This window comes from Bubalus kerabau, chromosome X (assembly GCF_029407905.1).
Source record: "Bubalus kerabau isolate K-KA32 ecotype Philippines breed swamp buffalo chromosome X, PCC_UOA_SB_1v2, whole genome shotgun sequence".
Classification (NCBI taxonomy): domain Eukaryota; kingdom Metazoa; phylum Chordata; class Mammalia; order Artiodactyla; family Bovidae; genus Bubalus; species Bubalus kerabau.
In genome coordinates, this window is record NC_073647.1 from 5101378 (window position 1) to 5126960 (window position 25583).

Sequence of the window (25583 nt, forward strand, 5' to 3'; positions counted from 1 at the left end):
TGATCGGGTTAGTTTATTTGGAATTGGGAATGAAGACAGTATCCTATTGGATCCCAAGCCACTGCACTGTGCTAGAGCAAAACACCCCTTCAGACCATCAATTTCTCCTGTCTTAGAGCCACCCCTCCTCTCTCCACAAAGTCCTCCAGAGAAATGAGGCAACAGCTAGCTTTTTATGAACTGCTAGCAGTGAGATCAATCTGTGTTGGAAACAAAAATATCAAAATGATAATAAACATGAATCAAAGTGGTGATAAACACGGATCAAATTGATGATAAACATGGATCTTGGTTCTAATCCCATCATGGCCCCTGATTCACTGGCCTTGGCTCATTCATCTATGAGCTCCAGTGTTCCTTTATCATCAGTGTTTATTCCATAGTTTGAAGAGATCACCCCCAGGTCCCCAGGAAAACCTCAAAGCCCTTCGTTGTGGTCCTTGTCCCTCTCCTCAGCTGTCTCCTTTATTATTAGCAGGTATTTGTCTGCTTGAAAATCTCTGGGGCTTCCAGGTCCTCTAAAATGAATCACACAAACAGCCACCTTTGCTTTTCAAGTGGATTTGCTGTAATTTTCTATAGCACAAGAAGATCTGGGAATCCATCTTGTCATCCCTCTCCCCCTGCCAGGGACTTGTTTGCCACATTTTACAATTAGTATTCATGTTCCTTGACCCCTGTCGTCCCTGAGGAGAGGCTGGAGATGATGCAAGACTCTCTCTTGGTGAATGTAGATCCAGAGAAGTCACATGTTGAGCTTTCCCAGCACCCGACCATTTAAACTAAGGGAAGGAAGTGAGATAATCACCCAGGATAGCCCTGAGGGCGTGTGTTGGGCTGGGGGGAGGGTCAGTGTCATGTCTGGCCTGGGTAAAGAGGGGGGATTGCTGTCCTGATTGTAGGTGAGAAGCCCATGGCTGTTATACTTAAATAATGCATTCGTATTGTGGGAACATTACCAACATTCAGAACAGCAGAAAGAAGGAAAATATACTGTTGACATTTTAATATGTGCCTTTCCTGGGTTTTTGTTTTAGCATCAGCAGAGGCTACCTTCTGAGCCATTGCTTTCTCCCAAAGACTGGGCAAGCCTTTGATTTTCCTTCAGCCAGGCAATGCCAGTGGCTAAGAAGGCATCCTGGAAGCAGAGGCTGTGGGATCCTGGACTTAGGGGCTAGAAGTTGTTTCCACCTGTCTCTGGGTATTCACCTGGGGTCATACTTGCACCATTTTCCAGAGAGAGAAATATCTTATTCTGATCATGTTCACTGCGGAATAGACAGACGTTGGCAAAGGGAAAAATGTCTGAAGCCTGCAGTGTTATACTCAGGAGCTCCCCCTGCTGGGTCTGTGTGGGTAGTTTCCATAACCAGCAATTCTCTGCAGATGTTGTCATCCCCATTGTCTGGTTCATGCTGTTAACACCCACTCCTTACAGCTCCTTGGATATGCATAGACTAGGGGTGTTTGGGATAAGAGTAATAGTGACAGTTGAGCCTGAGTTAGGTTCTGAAACCAGGGTTTATAATGTGAATTTAATGATACCTAGATGTTATAATAAAAAAATAAATGGGCAAATGAAATCACCAGTATTTAGTTTATTTTAAAAATACTTAAGTTAGAGGAGAAAAATAGTTATAATATATAGACTCAAAATATCCAGAAGCCAAGCACTGAGAGTGTGGCAGGGCAGGAAAGGATGAATGATTTTAAAATTGCTTTTTAGTTCCCTGAACCATTTGACCACGGACTTGCAGCATGTCTCAGGTGGAGAACATTCTGGGAGCTTATAAACACAATAATCAGAAAAAGGAAAGGAAAGGATTGTCTCCCTTAATTGACAAGAAACATGATCATAATCAATTTCAGTGTTTTAGGAAGGCTATGGCATTTTTAAAACTTCAAGGCAGGTGTTTTTCCTTGTTAAAATATTTTTTCTAATTATAAAAGTAATTCATTGCATGTGTGTTCTTTTTTTAAGGTAAACTCTAACCTCCAGAGATTATATACATTATGATCATATGAGCTGCCAATGTGTCTATCCACGTTACTCCAGTATGTTGGTCACTGAAATGTTCTACTGATTACATCAGCAGTGCTTTGTATTTCTCTGATGACTGCACAATATCTAACTGCCTTGTTCCCCATGTAGTGCTTGGCATCAAGAAAGTACAGCAAAAACGTCATAATGGAAGAGCTAATAGCTAAATTCCTTCCAGAAGAACTCAAGGAACGAAGGAGGCTTTATGAAGAGGAAATGGAAGAACTTTCTAAGTATGCACACTGCTGTTTTCAGTTTCATTCACGCCAGCTCATAGAACTGAAAGTGCACATATCTTCCCCATTTAGTGATACCATGCTGATAGCTTGAAATTGGCCACAGTGAGAGTGTTGACACCGTGAAAATTGGCAAATGCAGTAACAAGGACTTCCCCTCCCCACCCCTAGAAAGCTGATTGTTGATTTACTAGCTCACCACTGAAGAAACTTAAGTCAAACCACTGACCAGGTTATTGGCACTAGTAGCTGGGTGTCATGGGCAGGATTAGATTGGAATAAGTTATCAGGGGAACTGAATGAAGTATAGTTGACCCTTAAACAACGTGGATTCGAATCATGCAGTTCTACTTATGTGTGGATTTTTTTCAGTAGTAAATACTGCAGTACTGCATGATCCAATGTGTGGTTGGTCAGATCCATGGATGCTGAACCGTGGATAAAGGTCAATGAAAGTGAAAGCCACTCAGTTGTGTCCAACTCTTTCTGACCCCATGGACTATACAGTCCGTGGAATTCTCCAGGCCCGAATACTGGAGTGGGTAGATGTTCCCTTCTCCAGGGGATCTTCCCAACCCAAGGATTGAACCCAGGTCTCCTGCATTGTGGGCAGATTCTTTACCAGCTGAGCCACCAGGGAAGCATGGATAAAGAGGACTGGCTCTAAGTTACATGCTGATTTTCAACTGTGCAGAGGGTCAGTCCCTGTAACCCCCGAGTTGTTCAAGGGTCAGCTATATTCTGAAGACAGTCTTCAGATACATAAGGAGGTTCTATGAGGTTAAGAACTTTGATGTCAGTCAGACCTGGGCTTGTGACACAGTTTTGCCACAAAGTGAGTAGACTTCATGACCTTAGACAAGTCACTTAATGTCTTTGGGCCTCAGTTTCCTCATCTGTAACTTGGGGATAATAGTAGTTCCTACCTCAAGGGCTCATTATGAAGATCAAATGAGCTGGTGCAGAATAAGCACTTAATAAAAGTAATGGTAAGAATGCTTCTGGTTATTATGATTCCTCTTCCATCACAGGTGTTGTGAGAGGTAGCGAGTAGGGTGAGATGGAAGTAGGGCTCCAAACTCTCTGCCTCAGATAGCAGAAAAAGCAGTGGGAAGTCACTAATTTCTGCCTCTCGTACTGCTGCCCACTCATCTCCCCATTCCCAGCGGAATTCTTACAGTGTTCTGAGGATGAAGTTCCCGAGGAGGCTGTTCTGGCTTTATGCCCACCCCATAGAAAACATGTTAAACTGAAACCAGTTTGTTTGCACCTCTCCCTTTGACTAACATGTTTTCCTGGGAAGCCAGAAGTGCAGTCCTTCTTTTCTCATTGACATATTAGATCTACTGCAGGAGTCTTTATCTTTCTTTCTGATATTAAGTTCACCTTGAATCTTTCTGAACCCTCTTCTCACGTATCATTTAATGTCTTATTAATAAAAACTGCAATTTACTGGGGATATTCCTTTAGGGGAATCAAATTTAATCCTTTTGAGATTTGGGCAGACAATCTTATATTTGTTGGCAGGTTTAGGTTCAGATGTCCCTGTGTTGGATTTACTGGACAAACAGAACTGTGATCGGGAGGAGCTGGCCTGGTTGGTGGTTCTCCATCAGGCTGTGTGTCTGAATCTTCATGGGCACAGATTGAGAGGCAGACTCGTAGGTCTTGATTTCAGAGCCACTGCACCAGTGTCTCTGGGAGGGCGAGGTGCAGTGGCCAGGTTGTCTGTGTTTAAGGGCCTCCAGTGACTCCAATGCACAGGAGCATTTGAGCATCACTGGGCTATATTACTCTTGCCTCTCTACTGCTCCCTCCTCCCAGCTGGACCTGCCATGCACATCCTCTGGGAGCTTTGCAAATGGGAGATGCTCACAGGGATCTTGCAGAGATTTTCCCACCATCCCTCTGGAGAGCTGGGTTCACTTTTACCACCAGTGCCCTTCCCCATACTGCCAGCAAGACACCTGGAGAGATTGTTTGGAGTGGAGAGTATGAAAGAAAGAAAAATATGAGGTATAACTATCATCGACAATGTTAAGGTACTAGACAACTTCATTACCCAAATTAGAATGTATAGAATATCCATTTTAATCATAGCCCTTAGGCTAACCTGTGCATCAGCTAATGGGACTCAGCCTACAGCATCAGATGCATTTTACTATTTTTTATCAGCTGTCCACACTTTATGCCTCCTTGTCTTCCTGTGGGGGATCCACATGGTGAAATTCGACCAGCCTTTCTCTGTTCTGTTCCCATGCTGTGAGATCCATGTCATTTGCTCTTCCTGACAGCTTAAATAAGAACGTGCCTATTTTCGTGTGCACCATGGCCTACCCCACGGTTCCTTGTCCCCTGCACATCTTTGAGCCTTGCTACCGTCTGATGATCCGTAGATGCATTGAGACAGGCACACGACAGTTTGGCATGTGCCTTGGAGATCCTGTCAAAGGGTAAGCGAGGAGTTAGGTGCATCAAGGGAGGTTGGGTGGAAAGGATTTGTGGTCTTACTTCGGGGCCCTTCCAGGTGCGTTTGTAAGGATCAGGGTCCCTCTGGCCCCTAGTTTTATCATGTGAGAGGCTGCCTGTTTAAAGGCACCCCAGGATCAACCTTTTGTTAAATGGCTGATACATATTCTAAAACTTGTTTTATAAGAGTATGGGCCCTGGAATTAAACTGCCTGGGTTCATATTCTGGCTCCAGCCTTGGAGGAAGTTTGACTTCAAGCAAATAACTCAACCTTTCTGTGACTCAGTTTCCTTATCTGTAGGATGGGTACAATAATAGTGCCTACTTCTCTGGTTTGTTGGAAGGATTGGGGGGTTAATAATGCACATAAAGTACTGCTGCTGCTGCTAAGTCGCTTCAGTTGTGTCCAACTCTGTGCGACCCCGTAGACGGCAGCCCACCAGGCTCCCCCGTCCCTGGAATTCTCCAGGCAAGAACACTGGAGTGGGTTGCCATTTCCTTCTCCAGTGCATGAAAGTGAAAGTGAAGTCGTGTCCAACTCTTAGTGACCCCATAGACTGTAGCCTACCAGGCTCCTCCGTCCATGGGATGTCCCAGGCAGCAGTACTGAAGTGGGTTGCCAGTGCCTTCTCTGATAAAGTACTGAGTACAGTACAATAAACGGTGACAGTTACACATTAAGATCAGTTTTCACACAAGCATTTCCTGTGGTGTTATTGCAGCCATAGACCCTGGGACAGACAAGAAGGCAGAAGTCCCTCAAGACACAACATGGGGTATAGAGATGGAGTGGGGATAGCGGGCAAGGGAAACAGCTTATCAAGAATTTACTTTCTTAACTCCATTCCCTCTAAACAGGTTTGCAGAATATGGCTGCATCCTAGAGATCAGAAATGTTCAGTTCTTTGCTGATGGCCGCTCAGTGGTCGACAGCATAGGCAAGAGGCGCTTCAAGGTCCTCCATCAGGGCCAGCGGGATGGTTACAACACAGCTGACATCGAATACATTGAAGACCAAAAGGTGAGGGTGGCCGGTGCCAAGAATTCTGAAGCCAGGCTCGCCATGTAGCTTGGCAGATCAAGATGATTGCAGGAGGATTTCTCGGCACTGATGGGAGCCTGGGGATTTCTTCCCCATGTGCTGCAGCCACACTGAATGCTGCCGGGCTGCAGGTGGATTGTGGAACAGCAGTGCGCAGCTGTGTCCAGCCTTCCCCTGTTTAGTTGCTGAGTCGTATCTGTGCATGAAAGCTTCCAAGCCAGATCAACCCTGCAGCCCACTCGCACTGGAACTGGGTCTCTGCCAGGGATACCAAGATCTGGAGCTGGATCTACATATATCTATCTATTTATTTATTTATTTATCTTTTACAACTTTTTCTTTTGAGACAATTGTAGATTCACGTGCACATTTCTATTTTTAAACGTGCAACGTGGCCAAGAGCCCTTCCCGATAATCCATCATTCCATAAGGGAGAAAGAGGACATGTCCAGTTAATCCTGGGTTTTCTGAATTAATGGGTAAATTATCCCATAATCATTGATATTTACATTCACTACATAGTACAAGAGTAATAAACATTTGCTCAATGAATAAATGTATTTGCCTTGGAAGATAGAGTTACATGCTGAGACACAGACACAGTCATGTCCCTCTTCCTAGGGAACAATGGGAAAGCAGATGTCAAAAATGAAAAGGAGAGAGGTGTGAACCAGCACAACCTAGTTGAACAGCACGCATCCACTCAGGCCAGTTTGCATCGCTAGTTTTCTATATGCCTGGCTGTTTCAGCTCATTTACGCAGCTGAACCTTTCTCCAATCCACCACCCTCAGCAGTATTTCCACACAGTCCATCATCCAGTTGAAGAGCCTTTCACACATCACACAGCAGACAACCAGAAGGGTGAGCCTTCCCAGACGGTGGCAGGAGGGATGCTCAAAGAGCCACGTGTCAAAACGGGTTCTAGGTGTGATGGAGAAGGTACAGAACACTTCATTCTACTTTGGTACTTTCAGGTTCAAGGAGAGGATTGTGCTGAGCTCATGGGATTACATAGCTGTGTTTATGAGCAAGCGTCATCATGGTTCCATTCCCTCAAATCATCTCTGAAGAACCGGATACTCAATCATTTTGGTCCAATGCCAGAGAAAGATGCTGATCCCCAGGTATATGAAAATGTCTTTTTGTAATCAGTCATTCCCACCAGATAAGAGAGCCTGGGTTTTGTGATTAGATGGGTGTGTGGTTTCCATCCAGCAAATTTAGTGTAGAGGGGAAGATGGATCCAAATTGGTCTCATTTGGCTAGGCAATGGGCATCATGGTTAAGAACAAAAGGACCCCAAGTCAGACTTGGGATAACTAAAGTAAAGCAGTAGGAATTTGGATCCAAGACAGGTTTTGAGAGATTAGTTAGGTGAGAGGATGGGAACACAGGCACCATCAACAGAAGAGTCTTTCATGGGAGTCCAGATGCCCACTGTGGTGATGTGTTAGGATGACAGGATTCACAGAAGGCCAGGCCTAAGAGAAGGGGATCTAGGGGAACTGAGACCAAAGGCTGCCATGTCTCAGGGGCTTCAGAACTCTCTTCCTGGTTGCTCTCTTCCCCATTGCTCAGGGCCAGCCACCTTACAGGGCTCCAGCTGCAGGACCACAGAAACTTTTCATACCCAGCTCCCTCGAAGCTTAGCCCTGGAGGTCTAGACCCTTATCATTGTCCTCGTTATGGATGAGCAAGTTTCCTAATAAAACTGACCCAATCCTTAAATCTACCCTTTTCTCTACTAGAAAAGAGCTCACTAGATTCTAACAGATCAGTCTATTTCCTGGAGGGATAGGTCCGTGTGAGAGATCCAGCTACAGATCAGAAAAAGCTCCCCAGGAAAGTGACGGTAGCTAATTTTCCTTAAGCTTTCTGTGCCTAGTATAAATCAGGGAATACTGTCTCTCTAGGACAAGATTGGAGGTGTTGTAGTCAAATATTAATATTTTCACACCATCACCTTTCCACATTCTGAGCTAGCTTCTGCAATATCATCCCCATAACTTCCTTGACTCTTGACTTATACTCATTGTTGACTCTGTCACAATAGTAAAATAGAGTATGTAGGTTCTGACATCCATGCTAAAAGATTGATCCTCCTTACCTCTAGCTATGTGACCTTGGGCAAGTCCTTTCCCTTTTGTCAACTTTCCCCCCATTTCTGAAATGAGGGAGGTAGACGACGAGGTCTCTAAAGTTCCTTCTTCCTCTTGCCTTCTGAGGCTGTAAAACACCAATCTCTTCCCTAATGGGCTGAAGTGTCTTGTTTTCTCCAGACCACGAATGTGGCTCCTTCCCCGTATTCAAAGGCATCATGAATGTTGGAGGGAGAAGGGCAGTTAATGCTTCCCAGTGATCAGGCTTCTGGCTCTGGGCCAGTGTGACTCATGATTATGACAGAGCTCTGAGAAAGCTCACGATCAAGTTGAATATTCCCCTTCATCTTCTGGAAAGCATTCTCCCCCAGTCAGGCAGAAGATAGAGATCAGTAATGGTGACAGCATCTTCCATAAAAGAAAACACAGATGCCACAGAGTGATTCATAAGGGCTCAGTGACACAGAAAGCTGAAATCTTGGGTTCTGTTTCATTTCTTATGAGGACTGTTATCATGTTGCTTTGGCAGCAGCAGCAGCAAAAAAAAAAATAAAATCACATCTAGTTTGAGCAATTCCATTCTATAAGCCCCAGTAGTGCCATTAATAAGAATGTTCTAAGGCTCCAGAGGGGGTTTCTTAGAAACTGCCACATGTATTAACATCAGCTTAAATATCTTTCTTAATGATCTTGGGAAATACAGTTCAGGATATGTTGATCTAACATTCAGAACTTATCAGAGGAGGGAGGAGATGTTACAGACTGCAGCGAGGGACAAAAAGAATCCAAATGAATCTAGAGGCATAGAGAAGCAAAGAGGAAGCAAGGGTTGGGAGAAAATTAGGTGACCAATTTGGAGGCAAATAATCCCATGTGTAGATGGTTTGACCAGAATGTGGTTCTCTGCAATCCTAAAGCCAACCTTCCAAAGGATGTGGGCAGGAAGCTCATTTGGGGCTTAGTAGGAAATAAGTTGGGTTTCCCTGGTGGCTCGGTGGTAAAGAATCCACCTGCAATGCAGGAGACATGAGTTTGATCCCTGTGTGGGGAAGAATCACTGGTGAAGGAAATGGCAACCCACTCCAGTATTCTTGCCTGGAAAATTCTATGGACACTGGAGCCTGGAGGGCTCAGTCCATGGGGTTGCAAAACAGTCGGACATGACTGAGCAACTAAACAACAACAAACGAGAAAATAAGTCATCAATGCCTACAATGTGTGCCTGGGCCACTGCTGACAGAATTTTGGTGCAGGATTTCTGTGGGGTGGGAAAGCTCTTTATTCGAGGAAACCTGGGGTGGAATATATTTCCATGTGACTGTGTTTTGCAATTGGAATTTTTGCAAAGTTTTCCTTTGGGACTGTGAACCATTGGCTGTGGTTTTTGGGGAGAAGCTAAGTGTGGCCCATATAGTGATCTGGCATATGTAGACTCTTGCCTTCAGCCAAAAACAGGGAAAGGAAGGGAGGTAAGAGACACACAAAGCCTAAGAGGCCGTAAGAACTGAAGGCTCACATGCTTTGCACACCAGGCCAAAGGGTCTAAACAGAATCTAAGAGGTGGAAGAGGCTGAATAGTCATCTCGCGGTCTCCACAGGGGATTGGTTCCAGGAGGCCCCTTCTATAACGTGATGCAGAGCAATGAGTACAACCAGCCCTCTGCATCTACAGGTTTCACGTCTGCAGATCCAGCCAACCAATTTCAATCCATAGTTGGTTGAGTCTGTGGATATGGAGGGCTGACTGCAGTAGCTAGTTCAGCTCATGAAATCACACTGGCTAGAAGGTATGGGGTATTTGTTAAGATATCAATGTGTCTGCTTTAACCACTACCAAAAATAACTGTAGTGTAAACTAGATAGAGAGCAAAAGTCATAGAGATGGGGAGCTAGGGCAGCCGTATTCCGTGAGATCTTCAAACACCCAGGCTCATTCCTGACAAAGCTCTACCCTCCTGTAACTACTGCCCTCATCCTCCTGAGTGAAGAAAGTGATCATCACTATGTCCACATTCTGGCCAGGGGAAAGGGAGAAAAAGATGAAGGCGAGGGCACATGCCCCTTTCCCAGAGAATGACCCAGAAGTTATATGCATCAATGCCTCTTACATCTCATTAGCCAGGACTTTGTCTTATGGCTGCAAGGGAGACTGAGCAGTGTAGCTTCCCCCCCTCAGCCCCAGTGGCTGTATGCCCAGCTAAGATAAAGGGAAATAGATATTGGGGATGGGATGTAATTAGCAGTCTCTGCCACACACAGAAGCAGTTCCACCTGGATTGTTTCCTGGCAGCTTTGGAAGCCTGCAGACTGGGATTGCTTCTGTGGGAATAGGATGAACCCATACCATTTCTCTGTTGCAGATCAACCCGAATGGCCCGGCCTGGTGCTGGTGGACGTTAGCGGTTCTTCCACTGGAAAGCCGAGCTCAGCTCCCGTTCCTAGCAATGAGGTCCCTGAAGGATCGGCTGAATGGTATTCGGCGAGTCCTGGCCTTTATATCCCGAAACCAGAACTAGTGAGTGGATTGCTGAAAAGGAGCCCCCACGCTCCCCCACCACTGCGGGGGAGTCATCTTGTAAATATATCTAATTGCAATAACATCTTAGAAGGAAGTATCAAACAGAATCACTCTCCTGCTATTGATCAGAGAGAAATTAAGTGAAAAGACCAGAAAAATGTGATCTGTTTGCAACTTTCTTTCTGAAGATGCTTCTTGACATGCTGCACAACTACATGCACAGCAGAGGTTGTTTAAGAGCCCAGAAGAAAAAAAAATTTTTTGATTTTGACATAAAATTTTCTCAAAGTTTAAAGTGGTTTTGCTTTAATTTTCTGTCTTTCATAGAGGAATGACTGTGTGGTTGAAATGTGATACCCAGTTCCTAATCATGTTGTTACATTATCTTACTGACTTTTGAGATCTCATTCCAAATGTTTTAAGATTTTATATAGCATTGTGTAAAATAATGTTCATAGTTATTTCTGTTTTAATAATTTATTTTTTGCACTACAATATCTTTTTTTCCCCTACATGTGTGTTTGCAACTATTTAAGTGTGCATTACTGAAAAATACTACTTTATTTATTGCTGTGGTTTACCATGTACCTAGGGGGAAGTAACAATACTAGAAATGTGTGATTTTTGCTTTAACGGTTTGTGCTACATGTGACCCCAGTTCTTGAACCATTTCAGTATCTATCCAATTGGATGCTTAAAGGAAGTTCAGCATCATGCTAAGATCATCTATCTTTACAGATTCTATTTTGCTTTCAATTTGAATGCAACAGTAGAAAACACTTATGGGATTCGGCATAGGTTATGGAATAAGCCAGGGTGCAATAAAAATAATCCATTTGCTATGGAGGTAGGATGAAGGAATTATTTTTCTGGACTCAAGAGATGAATTAGAGGAGTATATTTTATTACAATCTCCCATAGGCATTTATTTCAGCAATCTAATTATATCTTAATTTCTCTCCAATTCAGTTAGAATGGGAAGGCAGGAGAATATGTAACTCTTCAGAGGTGATGGTTTTCAGTCTGGCATGTCACAGCCATGCCCAGTTAGCCTCCATACCCTGCCTCTTGTCAGTCAGGGTTGTGAGGATCATGGCCTGGCTAGCATGTGTGGAAACACTTGATGAGGATGGTTAATTATTAAAAGTGTAAAGAAACCAGGAAAAAAAAGATGTAGAACCCTTTTAAAAAAACACTCTCAAACTACCTTTTTGGTTTTTAAGTCTTTTCAAAGGAAGCAGGCAGTTAATCCATTATTTTATATAAACATGATCTTCCCTCCTTGTTGTGATGGGCTAAAGATTTCAACACAGGGGAGGAACAGTGATAAGAGGGTAAGAGTGAGGTCTTGTTTAGCTTGCTTAGTGCAGTTTGGTTTCTTTAGTGCCAGGACAACCTGAAAACAGGAGTGTTATAACAACCAAGTGAAAAGATTAGGGCAGGGAAGAAATGAATTGTGTTATTCCTACCTTCACGTAAATAATCCCCCGTGTGACTCTGGACAGCTGTGATGCGTGACTCATGTGAAGCCCATCCACTCTGTTCCTGTGAGAGGTTATTGCCTCAAGTAATCAGCCTGACTGCTTCCATCACCACCTGTGGCCAGAAACAGAAAAGGGAGAATGAGTTGATCCAGGCAACAGAAAAGAGATTCATGTAAGCAGAAACCAAATAACCTCTTCTGCACTTTCTTAACGAACACCGTGTTGTCAGAACATTGTGGTCCCAGGTTGGGTGTTTGGAGCCCAACTGGGCCAGTAAAAAATGGAAGTATAGGAGTGATTACTGCCCAAGCAAACTCTCCCAGGCTCAGGGAGGAGGAAATGAAAGGCTCCCGTTCCCACCTGGTGCCCAACCAGATGGTCAGAATACAGTCCTAGGACAATAGTTTCCTATTATCTAGCATAAATGCAGCAAAGAGGGTCATAAGTGTCTCTGATGCTAGATGTGTTACTTTTGTGATTTCAGTTTTTCTGAGAACCAGTTTGTCATCTAGCAAATGGTGATGATAAATACTGCATGTAGGGTTGTTATTAATACAACATTAAGTGAGATAATATACATACATCACTTAGCATAGTGCCTAGCACATAGGAGTCATTCAACAAGTGACTGCTATGATTAGATTATTCATAGTTGCAGAATATCATCAGGGGCTACATTTCCATAAAACCCTGCCTTTACATACAATACCCATTTCCAACCCCTTTACAATTGGTTGAGGGAATTCACACCTCTGATTTTCAGACCATAACTTGATGATTTACATGTAATTCTTTTGGGGGTCAAGTCTGTTTGGGAAAGTGAAAAGACTGGAAAACAAGTGAGAGTTAGAAATAAGGGGGAAATCCCATGCCAGCAAATTTTCCCTCTTTCAAGAGGACTAAAAAGTAGTGTTGTTTGGAGGTCTAGAATTTCTGGTATAATGGAATCCTTAAATTCTAACTCCATAGAATAACCAACTCATCACTTCTTGCCCTCCAAAATGTATAAAATTCCACATCATAGGATATTTCACATTGATGAGTGAGGACCTAACTGTAGCAATAGATCTTGGCTAGGCAGACATGCAACTTGCTTCCCAGTACCCTTGATACACATTTGGATTGTTTTATAGCAAGCTTTTATTTCAGTAGTGGTGGGAGGCAAGGTGCAAAGCTAAGCCTTGACTTTCTTTGATATGTATTTGAATGGGGTAATCAATTGGACATGACTATTTTGCTGCTTGTGAATTGATTTTGCTGCAAAGCTTAAGAATAAAGAGTATACACAGTAAAAACATAAAATTAAATCTAGGCCAGAAGGACAAGACTTCCCCCTTGGTAGTCAGTGCCATTTATTCAGCTAGTTTATTGTGATTGACCTAGTCTTTTCCTAGTAGGTTATTTTCCCTGTGTGTGTGTGTGTGTGTGTGTGTGTGTATAAAGATGTATATAGGTGTATATAGATGTGCATATATATATATATGTGTGTGTGTATTTGTGTGTGTGTGTACTTGTGTATATATATATTAGGTACCAAGCAGACATTATGCCTTTCTGCTTTGTACTGTACTATTATTGCTGCTAGCTAATAACCAGCAAAATGTAGAAAATGAAAATGATAAAAACTAATTTTCTGTAGATAACTTGGAGAAAAGAGTGCTTGCCCCTTATGTAGTGGGGTAGAGAACTGACTATGTCAACAATTTGCCTTTTCTGAAGGACGACTGCACCTAGTCCACTGCTGCCATAGCACTCTGGGGCCAGCCAAATCACTGCGCATGTGGCGCTTCCAGTTCTGCTTGTGGAGCTGGACTGGGTTCACATAGTCCCCTGTGACTGGGTGTTGGAGCGGTGGAGCTCTGAGGCTGGTTCACAGCACCCAGAGGTCTCTCACTGCCAATAGATCACATGCTGTTGATGGACTGGAACCCGTTGGGGACTATGTTTCCCTTCACCAACTCCTTTTCCAAGATGGGAGTGTTATTCAGGGACTCATTCCTTGAGTTCCCAACATGTTGACTTTGCATCCATTTCTGTTTCCCAAGGCAGAATCATAGCAGAGATGTGCAATCGAGATGCAAATAGAAGGCATCCCAAATAAGAGAAAAGGACAGATTTTCAGCCCATTCTTGGGCATGAGGAATGAGGTTTTGATTTGATCGAAGACAGTTCTGAGAAGCAGCCAGCTGCATGGCCTGCGATTTGTGGCCTTTTCTGAGTGCAAGAAAGAAGGAAAAGGAGCCAAGTCAAATGTATGCATTTGGTTCCTCTTAGAATGATAGCTCCCACTGTTCAACTATTTAATAATCTGGATTATGCACAACCAGAGGTGAAATGAAGACATTTCCCCTTACAAATGGGTGTTTTCAAATGCGCTAAGTTAACCTTGAGAGAGAAGTGCCTGTAATCTGTGTTCCTGGTGTCATTTTAAAGCTTTTGCTTCGTGATTGTGTAGCCGTTTAAAACCTTGTCGCAGCAAACGTGATTAACAAGTTTACAAAGCAACACTGTAGCTTATGCTTCATTTTAAAAGTTGCTTGACATTTATCTATAGTCAAAGCAATGATAATAAACAACAACAAAATCAAAGGAGAGCAAATAGTTCAGTGTGGCTTCATAGGCTTTACCTTAGATAAACTAGTTCCATCATTTTATGCAGTTCTTGGTAATGCCAGGATTAAAATATCAAGCAAGCCATTTAAACAGTGGCAAATGTGTCTTTGTGTTTGTAATTCCCATTGTTTGTTAAGCAGCCATTTTACTCTTGCATTGTAATGACCCAAACGGGGAATAGATATAATGCTTCTTTTTTTTCTTCCCCTATTGCTATTCAACTACCTCTATATGCTTGTTGTCTCTTTAGGGTCTTCTTTCCTCTAAATCTATACAAATGAAGTTTCAGCTCATCTATGTTGTAATAACAATGTGATAGAGACAGTCTCTGTGAAAGCTTGTTGTTCATTTAAAAATGTTTCCTATTGTCTCACTTTGTACCTAACACAACTCTACCCATACTGTAGGGCAAGAATTGCCCCAATGACTTCAGTATTTTTTTGTCAGAAGCTGAATTGAAAGCGATAAGAACATCGATTTTGTTCTTGTTCCTATTGGTTGTAATACATTTGACTGGAAGATGTTTCAAGGAAATAGACCTTATGTATGTGACAGTGAGGCAGGTGTGAACTGATTAAACTAATTGTTTTAAAATGCACCAGAAAAGCTTGTTGTTACTAATTATGTTGAAACTTTTTGCTAATAACCTGCCACTACTTTGTCAATCCGTTCATATATTGGGTTTGTTTAAAGCAGAGCACAATACCTAGTATATTTTCTTTGGCATGATAAAATGTTCATGAAAGCAAATTACATGTTTTTATTTCGATTCAATGGTGTCTCAACAATAGGCTGAAGCTAAGGCCCACAGCATGAGCCGTTTGACAGGAAAACTGGTAAAATTGGCTAGGACAGTGAGTGATGTTGACTGAGCTGACACTCACAAGAGCTTCGGTAACATCTCACCTCCTTTAGCATACAGGTGTTAGTCTCATGCCATTGAGGACTTTACACAGGTTCCATTTTACTGCTGAAGAAAGAAAAAACATAGGAGTAGAACAATTTAAAAAATGATAGAAAACTCCACTTGGGCCTGACCTTGTTCTTTGTAACAGAATCTCTCTGGTAATTGAGAAAAATCTGAACTCCTACCAGCCAGGTCCCAGAGGGAATGCTTGGTTCTGTTGGACATGGCCCTTCTATGCCTCATTTGCTGCTGTCTGGTTCTCATGAGATAGAGCACACACAGGCCAAAGGCACAGTCTTCCCTTCAGGGCAGGGCTTCTGCCCAGAATGCCACCTAATTCTCTCTGGAGAACTGGATTGAATCATCTAAAAAGAAGGTCTTGTTCGATCAAAGCCAAAGCCAACACTTTCTGCTTTCTGTCTTCTGGGATCCACCCTTTGAGTTCTCCACGGCCAAAGATGCCTCCCTAGAAGGAACTCCTGGTCTCAAAACAAAACAGGAGCCAGAGAAGGGATGGACAAATGCCCTCAACCCACAGGCTCCCAGATGTTTAAACTTTCCTGTCCCCTCTTATGTTCTGTGATTTCTTCACTCCTAGGAGGGACTGGGGTGGGATGGGAAGGAGCTGATGTCAATACTCTCCATATTGCCTTCCAGGCAATGCAGAAACTTCCCAGCAAGACTTGTCCATGGTTAGCCCACTGCAGAGCCATGCCCTGGTCAAGGCAGAGGAGGGGGAGGCCCCAAGGAGCCCTGCTCTAGATCTCAGAGTTCACCTCTCCCACCCTTTCCAGTTTTCTGCAACTGATCTCCCCGTTTCAATTGATCCTCACATTGACTGGTCAGCCATGTTTACTGTCCAGACATGTATGACCCAATGTCATCGTTGCATTACAAAGTCCTAAAAAACCCTTTCCTCCACTTAGTGAAGTGCTTCCCACTAGCCCCCCTGCAGACCACCTGCCTCTCAATAAGTTGATATCAACAATTTATGGATACCACAAGTGCAACAAAATTAAGTACCCAAATAGCTTACCTAACAGAAGTCAAGTTTTGCTATAAAATCTTGCTTCTCTTGGCTTTTAGAGGTGCTTTATGGGACCATCCAACACAGTCACAGGAAAAGGGGAGATCACTGACCCTTTGGACCATGTGCTTCTCCTACAAGCCCCAGTGAGCACTTTCATAAGAGGACCAGGGCTGAGGGTTGGGAGAGCAGGAAGTCTACAAATGGAGTTAAGCACTTTGGTTTCAGCAGTCTACAAGGATGAGTTCCAACTGGAGGGAGGGAAAGAGGAAGTGGTTAATCATGACAACTCACGTAACTTCCTTTTACTGCCTTCTGAGAAGAACTTCATGCATTCTCTTCTCATGGTGACTGGATTTGATCTTCCATCCTGGTTGGGGATGCCACTTATGCCCAAACCAAGACTGAAGTCATGTCTTCAGGAAGCACAAGTCATGTTCTTACACCCTTAGATGTTCAAAGGCCCAACTAACATACACTGAGTGTTCCCAGCATGCCAGGCTCTTTTCTAGGTTTTCAAATATTTAGCTTCTCGTGAGATCTTCACTCTAATCTGTGAAGTAGATCTCTAGCCCCATGTTATAGGTAGTAAACTGTAGCACAGCCTGGTTACAGTACTTGCCTAGGGTCATACAGATGAAAACCTGGGCAATCTGATTCCAGAGCCTTCGACCTTCACCGCTTTTGTGAGCTCCTCCCACAGGGTGCCACAGACTCACCTGGTGGACACTTGGTTGGGGAAGCTGCAGAAAGGGTGATAGCAACATTTTCTGTGCGAGCAGCGCCCCTTGACCGATAATGAACGACATGCGGGGTGTTGTGCTCCACATTATCATGTTTAGTCCTGAGGTGGGTCCTGTTATCATCCCTGTTCTACAGAGGAGGATGCTGCGCTTCAGAAAAAGAATGCAACTTGTTGAAGGCCATGCAGCTGACCTTGGGATCCAGGCTGTCTGACTCCACAGTCCTTAAACTGCTTTTCATGAACTCCACCACTCTCATTTCTCAGGCCTCACATTTCCTATATTCTGACAGCTGCCCCCCACCCCCCACCAAAAGACATCTATCTAATAGGAAGACGAGAAGCAAGAGATTTCAGGTTGGTTCTTAGGTCCAATAATCCCATCAAGTGCCTGGTCTGTTTCCATCTTTCCCGAATGTTTTTGTTTTGTTTTGTTTGTCTTTTGTGTTGGTTTTTGGCTGCACTGGGTGTTCATTGCTGTGCATGGGCTACTCTCGTTGCAATGCCTGGGCTACTCATTGCATTTGCTTCTTGTTGCAGAGCACTGGCTCCAGAGCACGGGCTCAGTAGTTATGGCTGGCGAATAGGCTTAGTTGCTCCATGGCATGTGGAATCTTTCTGGACAAGGGATCGAACCCATGTCCCCTGCATTGGCAAGTGGATTCTTAACCACTGGACCACCAGGGAAGTCCATCCTGAATGTTTTTAAAGCCTCATCATTAATGAAACAACTTCACAAAGAAGGCTGTCTACCTCATCCTTCCCACTGGGAGCCAGGTGCCAAAAGGGGTGGGGTTTTGTCGGCCATCCATAATACAGGACTATAAATCCACAGATGAAAGGATTTTTTTAAGTTGAAAAAGGTGTTTTGCATTCTCCTTAGAATAGCCTGTGACATCTTACCAGTTCCCTCATTAATTGTAAGTTAAACACAATCTTTGTGTTTGAAAAATAGATAAGTGAAAAGGGAATGGATCTTCTGATGCTCACATCTCCTTCAAAGTTCAGATGGAAGGGTATTCACCAGAGGCCTTTCCACCTATAGGAACTGGCAGCAAAACAGAGGCTCAGCTACAGTGGTAATTCTTAGTCCAGGTCCTGCAAGGGCAGGACAAGTATTTACAGGACACATTATATGCCAGGCACTGGGCTACAGAGAAGAACACAGCATATCTGTGCCCTTGAGAGGCTCAAAGCCTAGAGAAGAAAATGCAGGGTATTACATAGATACACAGAGCATTACTTTCTTCAAAGGAAAAGCACCTAATTTTGCTTGGGGAGGTATTCAGGGAAAGCTTCTTGGAGGAGGTGATATAGAAGCTGAATCCTAAAGAATGAGAAGTTTTCCAGATGAAAGTATGGAAAGGGATTGAAGAACATTCCAGGCAGAAGAAACACATGAAAAAAATCTATTAAGTTCATAAAGAGAGCATCAGCCAATGGTGTGTAATATTGTGAGCAGTTCAGTCCAACAGAGCACAGGATCCAAGGCCTGGCAATTCCTGATAGGGAAGCAGGCCCCAGTGTCTCACACTTTTGTTTTATCCTGATTGAAAGCACCAGCCACTGTCTGGGGAGACCTGTGCAGTGAACTTCTGGGATAAGGAGGTGGGCTAGCATGGGAGAGCCCAGCCTACCGGCCAAGTCAGGGTTCATGGGGTAACTGCCAACTGCCATGGGAGCCGCTTCAGCACAGCCTGACTCCCGCTGTTGAGCCCAGGAGCCCTGTTATGATCCAGACGAGAGAAAGAGAAGCTGGGATGGTTGTGGGAGGGACATGCTTTGGGGAGTGATTGAAACCTTCAGAAGTGGGGAGGCCATGGTAGAGTAGGGAAAGAAAAGAGTTGGCTGGGCTGGAGTGAAGGGTTGTGCTTTATAAGATCCGGAGGCTTTAGCACAATGGACCCAGATGAATCTTCTCACCTTGATCAACCAGACATAAACGGGGCCCCTATAGTGGGGCACTAGAGCTGGCTTATTGACCTCATGAAAGACAACTGTTAAGATTTCAGAAATTTTACAAGCTGGTTGTTAAACATGGCCATTATTTTTAAATGAGTTGTATAAACTTACAATTAAATAAATTATGTTAAAAACAAAGTAATGGATACTCCAAGTTTATCACTTCCTAATTGTTGTACTACTTTTCACTCTCATTCATGCTGTTGAAGTTATTGAGCCCTCCCGCACCTGTAGGTGGAAATGCTATATCACAGTACGCCACTCACTGAGCACCTCTTGTTCAGTGACATCAGGTTGGTCACTGAAATCAGCCATGGTGGGAGATGTACAGCACACTAGAAATTAGGGCTTCTCTTCCACAGAACAGGTTGCTACACTTTTACCAGCACAGCACCAACTCTGGGTCATTTTCCTTTGTCCATCTCTCAACTTACCCCCAATGCCAATAGCTATTTTCCGGAAACAGTAATCCTGAAAATTAGTGTGTGTGGACATGCAAAGTGTTAGGAGTCCAGATTTCTGGTGGACTCAGATAATTTATTCGTGTTTTAAGAGCGGTCTTGGGGGGACGCCAAGATGGTGTGATTGACAAGACATTTTCAGACCAACCTTTTCAACCACTGTTGAGATGGACATAATAGACAACAATCCCTTCTATGCTTTTCTTTAAGATCATCCCTCAACATCCACCCCCTTCAAACCACAAGCCTGAAACTATTCTCCTGGCCTAGGATTTCAGTGGAATTAAACAGTTGATTCTTCATCATTCATCTCACTAAGATGGATTGACAAGTCCTTAGCCCAGGTGTTCCCAGCTGGAGAGGTTCATAATAATAACAATACCAGTAGCAGGTAATATATATTGAGTGCTTACTATGTACCAGGCAGTGCTCTTTAGTGCTCACAACAATCCTGGAAGGCAAATACCATTACCATACTCATGTTATAGAAGAGGAAACTGAGGCTCAGAGAGGTTAAGGAACCTGTTTAGAGGCACAGAGCACTCAAGCCATGGAGGGAGCTAGGGATCCAAGCAGTCGGCTTCCAGATTGCTCCTCTCTCATCATGGAGGGGAGCTTGGTCCCATCAGAGCTGTCTTCATGGTTCTTCCCTTGGCTTGGCCGGGACTCATCCACTCCTCTCTCTGACCAGACTGTACTCTCTCCCTGTTCATTGAGGGATGGCACACCTAGGGGCTTATATGTGTGGCTGAATTTGACCATTAAGTGAGAAAATCACAGAAGCTGAGAAAGTCCCAGACTGTTTGCATTTTATGATTCTTCCAGTGTATTACAACAAACAAAAATATGAGGAAATACCAAAGATAAGGTTACAAAATTTGTAGTAACACATTCACGTATTTAATACAGAGAAACGTAATGCAATATAATTTTGTGAGTCATAAGAGAAGTGGGGCATTTGTCCAATGAGGATAGTTTAAAGATTAAAAAGTTCTAAGAATCTGTTGCACAGCAATATGAACATAGTTAACACAACTGAACTTTACACTTAAAGTTGATTAAGATGGTATGTTTTATGTTAAGTGCTTTTTACTGCAATTAAAAAAATTATAGCAAGTATATGAAAAAAAATGAGTAAAAGTCAAAGATAAGGTTATAAAATTTGTGGTAACACATTCATATATTTAATTACAGAGCAGTTTAATACAGTATGACTTTGCTATTCACAGGCTAAATCCAGTATTTATATAGAAATTTATTTGTATTGCACTGTATGTAGTGTCGAGTGAATTCACTTTCCCTTTTCACTTTCATGCATTGGAGAAGGAAATAGCAACCCACTCCAGTGTTCTTGCCTGGAGAATCCCAGGGACGGGGGAGCCTGATGGGTTGCGGTCTACGGGGTCGCACAGAGTCGGACATGAGTGAAGTGACTTAGCAGTATGTAGTGTCATCTGAAAATGGGACACAAGCTTTAAGCTATATGGCGAATATTGTGCTTATCCAGACCTATCAATGAAACTCTGTGAATGTATGAAAAATAGCGTAGTTGTGAGATAACCCCAAACACTGAGGTTGGTCGTGAATGTAAGACCTTGATCAAATGGCTTTCCTAGTTGCCCCAGCCATGTTTTGCCCTGATCTGACATAAGGCTTCTGGCAGCAGAGGACCTCTCACAAGTGCTGTCAATTTCACACTCAGTTTCATAGCTCTGACCTATACTGTAGCTTCCAGAGGGACCCCACAAGCTTGAAAGTCCTTCCAGGCCAAGACAACCTCTTCTTAACTTTTTTGATCTTCAAACACAAAATTTAACCTTATTTCATCATTCTTTTTTTAAAACAAAGTTTAAAAATTGAAGTATAGTTGATTTATTGACACAATTTTGTGTTAGCTTCTGGCATACAGTAAAGTTATCCAGCTTGAATAACTGGATATATATTCATTTTCAGATACTTTCCCATTATACTTTATTATAAAATGTTGAATATAATTTCCTGTGCTATACAGAAGGACCTTGTTGTTTCATCATTCTTTATATTTCTGTATGTCACAGGTCATCACCTTTATTGTGTTGCAAGTGCAGAACATTATGTGTCTGCTCTCTAGAAAAAGGCACACACACTATTTTGAATACACTTTGCATATATGCAGTCTACAGACCTCCTCCAGATCAGTGAAGCCCATTCATGTGCTCTCTGTGGAAGAACTTTCTACACACTAAAGTCCACACTAATAGTATTTGTTTGGGGTCACCAAAAAGTTAACATGAAAGCCCCATAATATTTCAGGGATGTGATGCTGGTTCAGCATATCAGGACAACATGCTAAATTTGAACTTGAGCTAAACTCCCAACTTTCACAGTCTGACCAGTTTAGAGACTGCCCCCAACACCCTCCTCTGACTTAGTCTCCCCAGCATGCTGATTATTTGGCTACAGCCTAGAATTGACCCAGAAAACAAGCAAGCATAAATACTCATGGGCTCTCTCTGGGGCCATTCTGTGTAAATAGAAAATGTATATAAGTCATTCTGCCTTTGAGAATCTGCTGAAAGCCATATACATAGGCACATATATTTGCAGGCTCTTAGACCCCCTTTACATGCACTTATGGACCTTCCTGCTCTATATATTCTCTGGCTCCTGATCTGGGCCCTTCTTGAAATAGTTTTTCTCCGATTCTAGAGTCTAAGCTAAAGACAACTGGACATTCAGTTCCTAGTTTCCCCTCTGTTTTATTCATCTGGTAGTTTTTGTCCTTGCCCGCTTCCCTACCTCCACACACCCAAGTGCTCCCATCTTGGATCCATAGTTATGTTTCCATTCAGTTTCCCTCCTTTACACTTTTGGCCATTATTTTCTGGGGCTCACACCATGCTGTTCTGGCCTTTTGGTCTCAGTGCCTCTTTTCCCCAATAGCCTCTGAACACTGCATGCCTGGCTCAGCTCAAGGTTCCCAGCATCTCACACAAATGGACTTAGCCTTATTCTCCTGAAGAGTTTCATTATGGCTTCTCAATATATATTTGCATTTTGATTATAATTCTCATCAATTTTGGTTTGCCAAAATAAAAACAAGACCCACACCTCAGGAAGCCATGTTGATATATTTTTTTAAGAGTCTTGTTTTGGCTCCCCTTCTTTCCTTCACTGGCTTCCACCATTCAAAAACCCACATTTGCCAGGAGTAGCTTTACACTTTCCACTTTCCACATGTCTTCCATCCCTTAGCTGTGAGGTTAAAGCCTGGACCATTCTGCCTATTTGGCTAAAGAAAAGAGGCCCTAAGATTGAGCCCAGAGATGTATATGTGGGGAGTTCACAAATAAAACGACCTCATTTTACTCTCTTGAAATATAATTTTAGCTAGATTACTTATATTAATAGCCATCCATTGGGGAAAATTAATGACTATCAATTTACAAAACAGGATTATGAAATTTTGCAAAATAAGCATTAGATAGACAAACTCTTGCCTTAACATGCCTCCTTGACCTCGAAGAACCTTGCACAAAGAAAATAGTGTATTTCTGATAATGAAAACGTGGTCTCTTTACCTAAACTTTTTTAGCTTCGAGTGGTACATACAAGGGGCTTCCCAGAATCACCTGCCAATGCAGGAGATGTGGGTTCGATCCCTGAGTCCAGAAGATCCCCTGGAGTAGGACATGGCAACCCACTCCAGGGTTCTTGCCTGGTGAATCCCATAGACAGAGGACCCTGGTGGGCTACAGTCCATGGAGTCACAGAGAGTCGGACACGACTGAGCGACTGAGCACACATGGTGCATATACACTGTGATCCCTTCAAGGGCAGCAGGACCACACTCTAAATCGTCTTCTTTAGAACTTATGTTGAGGAACATGATAGTCAAATCTTCCTAGATATCTCCACCCCTCTGGTCCTTGGGACATGCACTGATACTCACAGAAGAACTAGCTGCCATTAGAGGATGGAATTTAAAGTGCAATAGTTTATCTAAAACAATATCAGATCAGGAGATTTAAGAACTCCAGATCTTTTCATCTGAGTAAGTGCCCCACAAAGCTTGTGGGGACCTCAATAGAAGACTAGTAGAGAAAGATATGTAGCTGGCATTAGACAAGATTGTGAGAGGGGAAGACAACCTGGTTTGGCCCTAGAAGGGTCAAGGGGATGGAGTAACGAGCCATTCCAAACTAATAGTGCCCAAGGCAGGGTGGCAAATTCAGGGAAATAAGCACTTGTTTATTTGGGATTGGGGTCCACATTAATGGCCTCATTTTTACTGTGTCTGACTCTATGCGATCCCATGGACTATAGCCCACCAGGCTCCTCTGTCCTTGGAATTCTCCAAGCCAGAATACTGGAGTGGGGTAGCTGTTCCCTCCTCCAGGGGATCTTTCCAATCAGGGACCGAACCTGGGTTTTTCACATTACAAGCAGATTCTACCCATCTGAGCCACCAGGGAAGCACTTAATTATCTACTTAAAGGTAATTTCTTTAATAATAAGCATTTGTTCCAGATGATTTCCCTGGCAGTCCAATGGTGAGGACTCCATGCCTCCACTGCTGGGGTCACAGGTTCGATCTCTGGTCAGGGAACTAAGATCCCATAAGTTGCATGACCCAATCAAATTAAAAAAAAAAAGATCTAAAAACAGAACAAATATCTGTCCCTGTTGCAAGCTGAACTGTGTCCCCTGCAAAATTCATAAGCTGAAGAAGCCCTAACCCACCACCCCGTACCTCAGAATGTGACTGTATTTGGGGAGAGTGCCTTTAAAGAAGTAATGAAGTAAAAATGAAGCCACTAGGGTAGACCCCAATCCCATCTGACCAGCGTTTCTATAAGAAAAGGAAGAGACACACCAGGACACATTGAGAAGGCAGTCATCTGAAAAAGCTAAGGAGAGAAGCCTCAGGAGAGCCAGACCTGCTGACACCTTGATCTTGGACTCTGAGCCTCCAGAACAGTGAGAATAAATTTCTGTTGTTTAAGCCACCCATATATGTTATTTTGTTCTGATAGCCCTAGCAAATGAATACCCTACCCCCCCCCTCCTTTTTTTAACTTTCTAGACTCTAAAGCTCCTTCTAATATTTGGGGGAGGTCCTCATTGATGAGGGCTTCCCTGCTAGCTTGGTTCAATTCCTGGGTTGGAAAGATCCCCTAGAGAAGGGATAGGCTACCCACTCCAGTATTCTGGCCTGGAGAATTCCATGGACAGGGCGGGCTACAGTCCATGGGGTCGCAAAGAGTCGGACTCGACTGAGTGACTTTCACTTTCACTCACTGATGAGTACTGGGGAAGGCAGAGCCTCTCTAGCAGCAGCAATAGTTGGAGTTCAATGTTGAGAGCATTAAGGGGCCAGGCTGCTGTGTCTAGTACCCATGGAAGATGACTGTAGGAATGTCCTGGGCTGGCTAGCTCTCCCCCAGGGATTCTGTGAGCTACCAAGAACCTATAAATAAGTACTGAATACATTTTCTCCCTTAAATCAGAGGTGGTTTCTGTGGCTTATAATTAAGACCACTGACCACTACGATTCAGGCCTACATCTATATCCTGAGAGTAAATCAACCACAAGTGTTCCTAGGTGTCAGGGACATTCAAAGTTGGATCGGTGATGGCCTCAGTGTTCCCAGGATTGAGGAAATTTCTTTTTTTTTTTTTTGGTTGCATTGCTCCACATGCAGGACCCTAGTTCCTTGACCAGAAATCAAACCCGTGTACCCTAGAGTGGAAGCTCAGAGTCTGAACCACTGGACTGCCAGGGAAGTCCCCCAGGATTGAGGCAATTTTGAGCAGTGCTCCAACCATCAGAGACGCTTGCAAGAGGAACACTTTTCTCTTTTCTCTTTCCTACTTCCTTTGGTCCTTGTTTGTATTACTACTCATCCTTAGCCCAATGCTTTGGCTAGGTCACTAGACTCCACAGACATTGTTCAGCCCTAGGGCCCTTGGGAGTAAGGAAGCTGTGAGCCCTGCTCA

General features: G+C 43.4%; 1 protein-coding gene across 2 annotated transcripts in view; it reads left to right on the top strand.

Annotated features, from left to right (window-relative positions):
- LONRF3 (LON peptidase N-terminal domain and ring finger 3) overlaps positions 1-11832 on the top strand; it is a 36161-nt gene extending 24329 nt beyond the window's left edge. For both annotated transcript variants that reach the window (XM_055565644.1, XM_055565645.1), the window contains 5 exons: positions 2153-2274; positions 4572-4730; positions 5606-5768; positions 6766-6915; positions 10251-11832. In XM_055565644.1, coding sequence (XP_055421619.1) covers positions 2153-2274; positions 4572-4730; positions 5606-5768; positions 6766-6915; positions 10251-10406 — 750 coding nt within the window. In that variant the 3' untranslated portion in view covers positions 10407-11832. The remainder of the gene's footprint in view (positions 1-2152; positions 2275-4571; positions 4731-5605; positions 5769-6765; positions 6916-10250) is intronic.
- The last annotated feature ends 13751 nt before the right edge of the window (positions 11833-25583 follow it).